The sequence below is a fragment of the Grammomys surdaster genome, unplaced genomic scaffold, assembly GCF_004785775.1.
Source record: "Grammomys surdaster isolate TR1022 unplaced genomic scaffold, NIH_TR_1.0 138, whole genome shotgun sequence".
In the NCBI taxonomy this organism is placed as follows: Eukaryota; Metazoa; Chordata; class Mammalia; order Rodentia; family Muridae; genus Grammomys; species Grammomys surdaster.
In genome coordinates this window covers 9,236,006-9,249,175 of record NW_021604596.1, presented here as the reverse complement: position 1 = coordinate 9,249,175, position 13,170 = coordinate 9,236,006, and the positions used below count along the sequence as shown (strand labels likewise).

The following is a 13,170-nucleotide window of genomic DNA, read 5'->3' as shown; positions in this document are numbered from 1 at the left end:
GAATGTCAGAGACACCCAGAGAACCTAGAACAGGCCATTCTTCAGATTTCACTCATGGAACTCAGGCTTAGATAAAAACACTGCAGTACTCATGGCATCCTGATCTTGTCCACTCCAGCACTCCTCCTTTCGTAAGCAACTCACGGGGGGGGGGCTGGAAAGATGGCTTAGAGGTTTAGAGCACTGGCTACTCTTCCAGAGGACCTGGGTTGAGTTTTCCAGCATCCAGATGTTGCATCCAGATGAAGGCTCACAACCATCTCTAACACGAGTTCTGGGGGATCCACAACCCTTATCTGGCCTACCAGGTGTGCATGTGGTACACAGACATACATGCAGGTAAAATACCCATGCTCATTTTAAAAAAGAAAAGTGACTGAGTCCCAGTCAAATGGGCATGGGTACAGGCTTCAAGACATTTGAGAGCACAAACAACATCAGGGGCCACAACAATGAAGAAAAACGACTCCCTTATCTAGCAGTCAACTGCCAATGGTTCCTTGCTAGGGGCAAGTCCTCCAAGGCCCCTCCTGACACCCATGCTGGAATGTGGACTGGCTTCATCTTCTGCAGTGGCCACAGGCTGTGTGTGAGTTTTGGCATGTAAGAACCAGGTCAGGTCCATAGTGCTCACAGCAAGCCAGCATTTCACAACACTCCTCCCTGTTCTTTTGGCTCAGTCAGTCAGTCAGTCAGTCAGTCTTCTGCACCATCTTCCATCATGTTCCCCGAGACCCAGAGGACATGTGTCTGTTATCTATGTCCCATTTAGGGTTAAGCATTAAGTATCAGATTTGAACATAATGCAACAGCTCAGTGACTTGGTAAGATCAGTTTTCTGAAAGTGCTCATTTAGACTTTAAACTGCTGAAGTAAAACAGTCGCCTTTCATTAACAACAAAGCGAAGTTTTACTCGCTGATTATCCTTACATACATGTTTTTTTAAAAAACTATTACTTAGGAACAGTCTGGCTACTGCTGCAGGACTTAATCCATTTCACTTACACTCTTGTCTATATATGGTAGTCCAGATGCCATTTTTGAAAAATTAACATCTTAATCTTTCACACAAATACTCCTTCCATGAGTCACAAAAACTACTGGAGCAATTGTGACCAGAAGGATTTAGAAATCAGTGGAAAAGATAAAAATAAAATCCTAGTACTCACCAAGGGAGGAAGTAAAACAGGCATTTCATTTGGTCCTTAAATGTAAATAATTTAATCTCTTTTCACAAAGTTTCCAAAACATCTACAAAAATACTGAAGAATAAGCTTAACATGGACATTTCTACCTTTGAGTCTTAATATTTAATAATTTATTCTCCTCAGGAGAATTGGATAATGGCAACTACAGCTTCCCCTTGTGTTCTCTGTTTGCTCCTGCTCTCTGGGCTGGTGGGCCTGGTAACAAAAATTTGCATTTGTTTCTTTTATGGGTTCAGAATGTACACATAACAGTAACCATCAGAGTTCAAATAACTCCTAAATACATGGAAAGCATTGCTAATGTGTGCTCCCAGGTTAGATCAAGGGAGCTTGAGTTTCTATGTGCTCCCTTTGGTTTAACTCAAAGCTTGGAAATGTCTCATTTGTAATAGTTAGATCTCAGAGCAAACAGAAACCCTGCAGCAACATATCCAGTGCCAGCTTATAACCTCCAACACTTGGGATACAAGAAAGGTTCAAAGTTCAAGGCTAGACTGGGTTACATAATCCTATCAAGGATGGCTAGATAGACCTAAGGGCCCTGGCTGAGTTGAGTTCCCAGCACCCATTCCAGTTCTAGGGGATCCAATGCCCTCTTTGAACCTCCAAAGGCTCCTGTATGAAAGTGATACAAACATATATATATATATATATATACACACACACACACACACACACACAAACACACACACATACATAGTAAGTCAATAAACAAAAATTTAAAACTTTTGATTAGAAAATAAAAAGGTTAGCAGGATGGTTTAGTAAGTAGGGTCCTGCAGTCAAAACTAAAACCTGAGTTTGGTCCCCAGGTCCTGCATGGTAGGAGAAAAATTGATTCCCACATGTTGTACACCACCCCCTCCTCACCAAGGCATACCCCAGCCCCTACTTTGGAAAGGGGGTGGGGAGAGAAAAAGCAGCATTATTAAAGCCACTGAAAAAGTTAACCAGTGTCTATCACCCCAGCACTCAGAAGCCAGGTCAAGAAGACTGGAAGTTTGAGGCTAGCCTAGGGTGCAGTTGGGCTGGCATCAACAAACAAACAAACAAACAAGCCAAACCAAACACAAAAAGGTTACCTATAAATTCAATTCAACACAACTACTCTGGTAAGTACAAGTGGAGAAAAGAAAACTTAAGGAGTAGCACTGGGTAATGTCAAAGGCTCCATCCAGAGTGCAGGAGAAGCTCTAAGCAGAGTGAAGTTGACTGGCGCTAGCCAGCGTCAGGATTAACAAGCTTCAGGAGTCCTGGTACTGGAAACTAAAGGCCATCTGCAAATTGACTGGCCATTTTATCTTTGGGTGATTGACAGTTTCTATTTCAGCAAGTTTTAAATCTTTTTATTTCCTTTCAAGCCTCTTGTTTGCACTTATAGACTGCTTGGTGAGGGAGGGGGCAGGGGTAGGATGAGCTGGGGTCAGTGCTGGGGATAAAATCTTGTGCAAGGCTCTCCAAGTACCATAGAGTTATACGCCCAATCCTCATCCCACATTACTACATAATAAGAGTGGCTTGTTCTAAAGTGCCAAGGTGCATGGTTGGGTTTCCAGCTCAGCGGTAAAGTCTTAGTCTGGCTCAGATGAGATCTTGGGTTTGATCCAGAGCACAAAAAAATAAAAATAAAATAAAACAGGCCGTTAAATAAAGCTACAGGCAAACCAAATTTCTTCCTTTTCTTTTTCCTTTGGGCACAAAGTCTCATGTAACCCAGGATGGCATCTGAATTATGTGGCTGAGCTAGTCTTAACGCCTGACCTTCCTGACACCGTTTGCAGAGTAAAGGTTTGGTTACACAGGCTGAACCCCACTTCTAAGGGTTGTAGATTACCATGTTTATGCTAATTTAATCCCCTCAGGCCATGCTTCTTCCCTCCTTGCCTCCCTACCTCCTCTTTTGTAAACACTCTACCTCAAAACTATTTTTTCCATCTCAGCTTGTCATTTCTCAGATTACCTGAGTTGCCTTGTATGAAAATAAAAATAGCCATTTTACTTAAAAACTTTGTGAAAAGTTATTTGTGAGCTGTCAGGAATAACTAACAAGACAAACTGGCTCCTTGTTGCGCTGACTGTGGGCTTCATTCAAATATCATTCCTGCTTGAGTTTTGTCAATATAGTCTTGTTAGCACAGTACTGTACTCATTAATACAGTATTATGATGTTGAAATTTTATCTTAAAATAATCAAAGGGGAAAAAGATATCTGTATATGCAATACTGTACTGCCCGATTAAAGCAGAAAATAAACTCACCACTTGAATAAAAAGCTTGAGGCCTTGATCACAGAAAGCTTCAAAGATAAACACAGTTGAGCTTTATCATGGTTGACAGATGTTTTAAATTACTTTAAATGAAGTAATAATCAGCTACCAGTAACCACAAATAGTTTACAAAATATTGGATCATATTTATGTTTAAATGAATCTTTTTTTTATACCCTTTGTTTTTTGAGATAATATAATTACATCATTACCCCATTCCCTCCAAATTCCCATATACCCCAACCAGGGCTGCCTTTCAGAGAGATACACACATTTAGATTGAAATCTTATTAAACAGGCCACTGTGCCCATCATCCTCTGTGGGCCCAAGGTTTGCTGAGATTACAGCTTCCTGGGATTCAGCTCAGGGTAAAGAGCAGGGATCTGGTCTGATCTCCAAGTCCCAAAGACTGTATAGCTCTTTCATTGCAAACATTTCATTTCACTCTTAAATGTCTACATGGAGAATGACTAAAATATTCTTTAATTTCCAGTGAAGCAGCTGGGGATGGTGGCCCACATCTGTCATCTCAGCACCTGAGAGGAAGAAGATCAAGGAGTTCAGAGCCAGCCTTGGTACTTAGTGCAAGGCCAGCTAGGGCTACAGAGACATGATCTCAAATCAGAGTATGCATGTGCTAGACAGAGACAGTGGAAGAGGCTTGGCTCATCTCTGTGAGGCCATGAGCAGCTCAATTCTCAATTGGGAGAAAAACCAAAACCTCCAGAGTAAAAGCCATGCCCCCACACCACCAGTCCCCAGCATTTAACAGATTAAGTAGGTATCATGGTCTCTGGCTAGAATTTGTTTCATTCTGGAGACTTCTGAAATCCCCAAGTTTTATATGCACCAATTAAGCCAATCATGTCTTAAAAAATTAAATAAAAATTTATAACTGTATATTAAAATGTATAGATATTTTCTTGTTACTTCAGAAGTAATCCAGCATAACCAACTATTTACATGGCCAAATCACATCCATACGTTAGAGACCATTTAAAGAACACAAGAAGATGCTGCATTCTATAGGCGACCCAGACATTTCTCACTTGGTATCCCTGGGATGGAAGTCTTGAAAACAATTGTGTGTGTGTGTGTGTGTGTGTGTGTGTGTAGCACCAGGTCTCACTGTGTAGCCTAGGAGGATGGAACCTGCAGCCATCCTCCTGCCTCTGCTCTCGCAGTGTTGGCATATGTCATTACATAGCTTCATTCTGAAGTAGTTGCTGACTATATTTTTCTAAGGTCTTTGCTTCAGCACAGCTGTTGACACATCTCTTCCTAGCTCACTGCACCGTCTAACCATAAAGTACTCCTTAAAGGAAGTGTAATTACAAGAAACAAATCTCTATGAGCATACCATAGCTTCTGATCTCCAGTGTCACTCTGTCTTCTTCTGTCCCCTCTGACACTTATCATGTAGACTAGAGACTATGAGTGGGGCCTTAAGAGCTCACTACCAAGTTCTGAATCTGATATCTATCATCTGAAAACCAGCTGGTGTTATACCTCTGACTTTATAGGGTGACTGTGCCCCAAATCCCTCACTTGTATGCTTCAGACCATCAGCAGAATGCTGGGGGGAACAGATGGCTCAGCAGGTAAAGGCTCCCAACCATGACACCCGAGGTCAACTCCTAGACCTGTAGCAGAAGGGAATCCAATCCCAAGCCTTATGTTCTGACACACTCAAGCCCCTCTCCCATACATAAGAACAAACAACTACAATATAATTTTTATTGATAGGCATGGTCACAAACACTTTTAATCCCAGCACTAGGGAGGCAGAGGCAAGTGGATCTTTGTGAGTTTGAGGCCAGCCTGGTCTACAAAGTTCTGGGACAGCCAGGGCTACAAGGAGAATCTGTGTTTCATAAAAATCAAACAAAAAAAGGCAAAGAGAAGGGAAATAAACAAATGGACGAATTACTACGATAAAACAATGTTCTAGAAGGAGTGAACCAACCCCGCTGGACACAGGCTGCCTCATCTTCCACAGGAAGGAAGTGTCTGCTACTGACTAGTACACATTTACATAGTGTGAAATACTTAGCACCAAAACTTTTATTTGAAATCTGGTAGTTAAAGAAAAATTACTGGCCGGGCGGTGGTGGCGCATGCCTTTAATTCCAGCTCTTAGGAGGCAGAGGCAGGCAGATTTCTGAGTTCAAGGCCAGCCTGGTCTACAGAGTGAGTTCCAGGACAGCCAGAGCTACACAGAGAGACCCTGTCTCAAAAAACCAAAAAAAAAAAAAAAAAAAAAAGAAAAAGTTACTGAAATAAAACCAGTGAAAAATACCCACATCATTTTCACCTTTCAAACTCTAGGATTTAAATCAAATAGCACATATAGAGTACAGATCCTGAGAGTGCAAAGTATATTCCTGCTACGAGCCCTTATTGTATAGATAATTATAAAGTCACCTTTATAATTAGCATGGCTCAACCCCACATTCCGCCCTTACCTTCATTTTCAGCCAAAACGTCTTTTTTTTTTTTTAAATAATTTATTTATTTTTTCTCAAATCGTAATTCATTCACACAGGGGTTATAAACACAGAAAGGCAGGACGTGGGGAAGGGGATGACACTGGAGTGTGGGTGTTCAGGGGGAATACAGATATCTTTCAGAACAGGGTATCGGCTGGGTGAAAGTTCAAGGAACAGGTCACTATGATTTACTTGTCCTTATCTAAGTTGGTATTGTCTGCCAAGGCTACCTATTTACAAGGTCTATGACTACTCAGGCTGGTAAATTGTCACAAAAGCTGCCTGTTTACAATAGCATATAGCCATCTGTTTCAATGTTTATCCACAGAGACCCAAGACTTGGTGTTAGTATACATGTATGACAGGCCTATTGCTGATTTTAGGCCTATGGCTGATTTTAGTCCTTCAGTGTGTAAGCAGGGCTGCCCCTGACATCTCCTCCCTTCTCTAAGTATAGAAGGGCTGTGGCAATTCTAATCTTGTGAAGGCAGGGATAGAGGCCTGACCTCCAGTAATTGAAGGGGACTTTATGGCTCTGGTTCCCCTGTCTTTGTCCAGTGAGGCATGAGGGCCATACCCATCCCGATGTCTTTTTCCTGGAGAGGGGATACTTTTGACATCAACCCCTATGCAGTCACAGCCATTACATCTTAAAGCTTGTTTTCAACTTGACCAGATCAAGAGCGAGGTTGGGGAAGGAGAAGGTTTCACATCTGCAACCCCACTAGTCAAGTCTGATTACCAGACTCCTGGCCACTGACTGTCAAAAGGTCCATAGTCAGGAAAGCCAGTAAGCACATTAAGCTTTGTCATTGGTGTTTGCCACCACCAGACACCAGTCCAGAAGAAGGAGCACTGCTTCCCACGTGAACCAAGGTGCTAACGAGGCAGCTGTGTAGCCTTAGACCCATCCAACAAAGAGAAAGGTCTCACTGTACCTCATTAGGGAGGCAAAGAAGCCGTTTTTGCCAACTACCTGTCATTTAAACCAAAGCTTTCTATGAGGATAACTCGGAGGTTAAAAGCCCCTGCTGCTCCTGCAGAGGAACCAGAATGGGTTTCCTGCACCCACGTGGTGGCTGATAACCATCTGTAACTGCTGTTTCAAGATGTGTCCAGCATGACCACCTATGTGCATGGTGTGTCATATATACATGCAGGCAAAACCTATACATTTCAACTACAAACATTTAAAAATCAAATTAAAAAAATCTCATATACAGAAAAGAAATTTAAACAAGTAAGGGCTTTCAATGGATCATCCAACTTCCTTTAGCATCTCCCCTCTATCCAGCAGTATTACTGCTTACTATGCAGACAAGGAAAAACTGTAGTCACATAAACTGCCAAATAATTCAATTTGTAAGCTCATTTTTATGACAAGGGTAGAGACTTAGTATTTGCTTTTTTTTTGTTTTTTGTTTTTTTTTGGTCGAGACAGTGTCTCACTATGTAGCCCTGGCTGTTCTGGAACTCACTCTGTAGACCAGGCTGGCCTCAAATTCACAGAGCTCTGCCTCTGTCTCCTGAGTGCTGGGATTAAGGGTCACGCCACTGCACCCAGCAGTGAAGACAGTTTAGCAATGCATGCTAGACCTAGAAGAAAGATGGTGCTCTGTGGTTAATGGCATACTGTATCCTTATAAGACTTTGAATATGGCAAGGTGGCACGAAACAAGCAGAGGCAGGGAGACTGCAAGTTTGAGGCTAGTTTTGGCAGACCCCTTCTCAAAAACAAACTACTGAAAACGGAGTCTGAACACCAGAGCTTGGATTCCAGTGTCCCTGAGGCAATCAGGCAGTACTCTTCTGTCCTTAAAGCAACTAAAATAAAACAATGTGCTTTTCAACACATTACAAAAGAATGAGGTGAGTACCATCATAGACTCCAGCTGAAGACAGCAGAAATCCAACACAAACTTACAGGGGCTAGAGGAAGAGGAGCAGGGGTTCTGGATCAGCCATCACTACAGGAGACCGTCTCAGAAATGCTTTGGGGGAGGAGTGGAAAGGTGCTTGTTGCCATGTCTACTGACCCGAGTGTGATCCTTGAGTCTCACATGGAGGTAGGAGAGATCAGACTCCCTAAAATTGTTCTCATATGCCATTGTGTGTGAACGAATATCCGCATGTATACGCATGCGCGTGCACTCGCACAAACACACACAAGAAACAAATATGATGTCAAAAACCAAAAGTAAAAACCCCAAACAACTTAAAACCACATGACTATGAGAAGCCTAAGCTTTAGAAAACTTTCCCATTACCAGCCTCCTCAATGGATTAAGAATAAACAAGGCTGAGGCACTACACATGCTACGTTGAATCATGTTGCCAACTGGCACTGGGTAGAAAGGAAGACAAGGATCCAAACAGTATGCATGTGGCTCTCCCAAAAGAGTGGTGCTCACCTGAGGCAGAGTTCATCAGCGTCTGGGGCACCGCTGGGCTGGCAGGCGCAGGAACGTTCAGTTGTGAGAGCATGGCCTTCCGGGGGTCCTGCCATGTTGTTGTCTGATCGTTGTGACTGTGACAAAGCAGAATGAAAGTCAGACCATCACCCCTAAGAAAAAGCCTCATATAGAGAATGGCTGAATCTTCATCAGACTCAGAGCTTACCCTGCCTTCCCACCCTGTACAAGTCACTAAAAATTACCAGTATAGTCTTTCCCCGTAAGACAAAAAAAAAAAAAAAAAAAGTTATTTCTATTTTTTGGTATGTTGTATAAGTGCTCTACCACTGAGGTGTTCCTGTAACCTTCCCACTCTCCCACTGATAAGTGTGTGTCGTCCCCACACCCCCAAATATTAGGAGAAGCTTGTAAGGCACCCCCTCCTCACAGCTGAACTCTGGTGCTTCAGTGATAGGACTTCAGGTGGCACCACTCTCATTTTCCTGGCGACAGTTGCCAGGACATGTCCTCAGGACACATCCTGCACTTCACAGGGTCCGTCCACACCCCACAGGAGCACGTTTAGGCACTTTTTTATTCATTTACTTTTTAAATGTAAGCTGTACTTTTTGAGGGCACTGTTCCCCAAATGTTCTACAAAGCGCTTAGTTTCTACTAATCTTTTATAGATCAAGATGCCTCCTTTTAGAAGTCTCTATGAAAAAGCCAGGCACATGTATGTATGTATGTATGTATTTATGTATGTATGTATGTTAAAACCCTAGCTATGGGGACAGGGGAGATGCCACACTAGCATGAAGATCTGACCTCCGCACTTGAGGGAGGAAAACAGATGAACCCCTAGAGCTCAGTGGCCGGCTAGTTCAGCCAAGACAAGATCAGGACTCAGTGAGAGAACCTGTCAAGATGGGAAGCAATGGAGGAAGACATCCAAGGTCAACTCTGGCCTCCTCCATACACATGAATGCACATGTGAACACACACATGAACACATATTCACAAATATAGTGCACACTCAAAACTCAATACCCCAAACAGCCCTGACAAAGACAATCTGGATGACATGGGTATGTTTGGTCAACCTGCTTCATCTTCAGAAAGGAGTATTGGAGGTTGTTTTATTTACTTCCCAGGGCTTCGAAAATCAATTTCATATTTAAAAGCCACTGGAACTGTGGGTCCTGTAAAAGGCTGTAGAGCCCCGCATGGTGGTGCACACTTTTAATCCCAGGACCCAAGAGGCCGAGACAGGGCCGGGCGGTGGTGGCACACGCCTTTAACCCCAGCACTTGGGAGGCAGAGGCGGGCAGATTTCTGAGTTTGACGCCAGCCTGGTCTACAGAGTGAGTTCCAGGACAGCCAGGGCTACATAGAGAAACCCTGTCTTGAAAAACCAAAAGAGGCCGAGACAGGTGGATCTCTGTGAGCTCAAGGCCAGCCTGGTTCATCTAGTTAAGTGCCAGAGTTTCCCTGTACCCATATCAGATAGCTTGGGTCATAAATGATTCTAACTACAGCTCCTCAGAATTCTATGTTGTTTCTAGGGGCTGAAGAGATAGATGGCTCAGAGGTTAAAAGCATTCACTGTTCTACTAAAGGTCCTGAGTTCAATTCCCAGTAACCACATGGTGGCTCAGAACCATCTGTAATGAGATCTGGCAACCTCTTCTGGCATGCAGACGTACATGTAGGGAGAATACTATATAAATAATAAACCGAAAAGAGAGTTTCTAGACTATTAATTCAACCTACACCAAGCTTAGAATTAAGAATGAGCTAGGAAACAAAACAAGCAAATACAGATACATTGTCTCCTCAGAGAGAGTCCCAAAATACTAACTGTGGGAAATCTCTGGACAAAGAGTTCTTGCTTACAATATAATATAATCAATTCACACATCAAGGCAAAGAATAAGCACGTACCAACCAAAAGCTGTGCCGAATAATTCTTAGCGCTCTTTAAAAAACTTGATTTTGGAGCCAGTGAGCCAGCTCAGGGGCTAAACATACTTGTCACACAGGCCTGACAAGCCAAGTTCAATCCTACACACAGAAAGATGGCAGGGAAGAAGAGTTTAACCTCAAGGGATGGGCATAGTGGGAATATTTAATCTCAGTACTTGGGAGGCAGAGGCAAGTAGATCTCTTGAGTTTGAGGCCAGCCTGATCTACACGGTGATGCCCCACACAGATCTACACAAAGGATGCCAGAGCTATGTACGTATCATTTTATCTTTATTGGGAAAAATAAGTAGTTTTAATTGCTGAAAAGCCTCCCAATAATACAGCCCAATAAAGAGACAGCTGAGTTCAGAGATGCAGACTGCCAAAGCAGACTACCCCAAACACAGTACAGCTCCTTCCCTCTTCCTTAGCAAGTCTTGAAAGTGACTTCCAGGTCAAATGAAACATGAAGTATGTGTGTGTGTGTTTTAAATGTTTGTATTCATCAAGTTTATTATAGATTACACTGTTAGATTGAATCTCACAATGGGGCCAGCTACCCATTTCATAGCTGTCCAAGATAAAACTGGAAGAGTACGTGGACAGAGAAGTAGGTAAGTGGATCGAGAAGTGGATGGAGAGAGCATGAGTGCACACACAGACACAGACACAGACACAGACACACACACACACACACATACATGAGTTCATAAAAGAAAAGTCTACACTTATATAAGACCAGTGAAGTGTCTAATGAGAAATTAAGTGACTAACTTGACTCTAAAGTTGACTTAGGGCTGATATGTTAGTGCACACCATTAGTCCCAGGACCTAGGAGGACGTGAGTTCTAGCCCAACGAGGGATCCAGTGAAGGAAATAGGGAGACCCTGCCTGACTTTAGAAAAAGAGCAAGGCTGTTTTTGAAATTGAGTGTGAAGCCTGCTTGCATCGTGTTGAGCATCGGTCACTGGTGGGACTCAGAAGACTCCAGTGGCAGTGCTAGGGAGATTTCCTGTGCTTTATTAAACCTACCACTGTGAAACCCTGGGAGTGTTAGTTACAGTCAGTACTAGAGGATACTCTTACCCAGGGAAACTTATGCGCCTCACTGACTCTAGAACACGGACACACTGTCTAACCTAACCCTCCTACAGCTACGGTTCTGAGACCACAGCCAATGCTTTTGTAAATCCATCACCTACTCTTTAGAACTCTCAAAGGCTCAGAGAGACACATGGCATAATTCTTTGATAAAGATGACATAATTTATACGCTTTTCTTCTTTGGCAAGTTTTTAAAAGTATTATCAGAAATCAAAATCTGAGACTGGAGTTCAAAGTCCTGGGCTGCCAGTAAAGTGCTCAAAAATGTGTGGGCAGAAACTCTCATCTTCAGCCAAATGGTTTCCCTCCAAATCAACACCATGTTTTTCAAAATGTTGAATCAATAGATACCACTTCTCTCAAGTTCATGATTTGATTTTTCCCCCTTTTATGGTACAGAAAATAGTATAAGTCAACATAGCATGGGCTGAGAACAAAAGCCAGAATTCAAGATTCATGAGTCCCCAAAATAAGGTCTTCATAGATCCATCCTAACTGTCATTGTGCCAGTCTCAAGAAGTCTCAGGAAGTCTATCTATCATTTATAACAATTCAAATGGAGTCTCCCAATAACTTGCAGAATTACCAGGGGTGGAGAGCATGGCTTGGTTGTTAGAGCAGGTCTGGCGCCTAGTACTCCTTCAGACTCCAGGCTCCACCTCCCAGCACACACACACACACACACACACACACACACACACACACACACACACAGAGTTAGATGTGGCATTTCATGAAGTTCCAACACTCAGGAGGCTGAGGCTGGGATGACTGTGATGAACTCAAAGTCTGCCTGGGCTACACAGTGGCCAACCTGGGCTCCAAAGTGAGACCCTGTTTCAAAAACCAAAAGAAGGAAGAAGAAAGAAACTAGGCTGACCTCTAACAATTTTAAATATTCTCTTAAATCTACTTATAGACATGCTGTTTTAACAACAAAAAAGCCAGATTAGGACCTCTCTGCTTCACAGATGTATTGTAGTTAAATAAACTGGTAGTCCTGAGCAAATGGTGTTTAAATCCAGCTATGGCATGCCAGAAAAAAGTAGCTTTGTTTTAGAGATGAAAGGCAGCATTAACCTTTGATTTTATGTCTGTTGTCGTGGAGGGGAGACTGTGAAAGGTCAGAAGTCAAGATGTTCAGCTCAGACCCAGACCTCACCTTCTTCTGATGTGACAGGAATTCAGCCTACAGCCCTAGACTCAGGTCCAGGAAGGAAGACAGGTTTAGTCGGTCCAGTCAGGCTCTAGTCAGCTCTCTGTGGCCACCCAACCAGACCAGCTCAGTGAACTCACATCTACTGCAAAGAAGGAAGGGCCTTTGGGTGTGCTGGCTCCCAGACCTACTTTAAGGGAAGCCATCTTACTAAAGGCCTGGGACTACATCCGCCATGTATTTATGGCTACACTGATGGTTTTTAACCGCTAACAATACAATTCGATTTTAGCCACCCAAACTGCTAAGACAGGATGAGTCTATATTAGTTTATAAACACGCCCCAAGTGGAAGAGACACTAAATAAATAGGAAAGTCGTAATTCACATGAACTTTGGCTGATGACACCAAGCCCCACTGAACCTAAAAAAAAAAAAAAAAAAAAAATTTTAAAATTTATTTTTTTGGCGGGGTGGAGAGGGCTTTTAATGTTAGCGGTTCAAGGCCAGGGGTGGAGGCGAATGCCTTTAATGCTAGCAGTCCAGGGGCAGGGGCAGGGGCAGGGGCAGGGGCAGGGGCAGGGGCA

General features: G+C 43.0%; 1 protein-coding gene across 2 annotated transcripts in view; it reads right to left on the bottom strand.

The window, feature by feature from the left end:
- Yap1 (Yes associated protein 1) overlaps positions 1-13,170 on the bottom strand; it is a 75,974-nt gene that overhangs the window by 34,804 nt on the left and 28,000 nt on the right. For both annotated transcript variants that reach the window (XM_028763402.1, XM_028763403.1), the window contains exon 3: positions 8,378-8,493. In XM_028763402.1, coding sequence (XP_028619235.1) covers positions 8,378-8,493 — 116 coding nt within the window. The remainder of the gene's footprint in view (positions 1-8,377; positions 8,494-13,170) is intronic.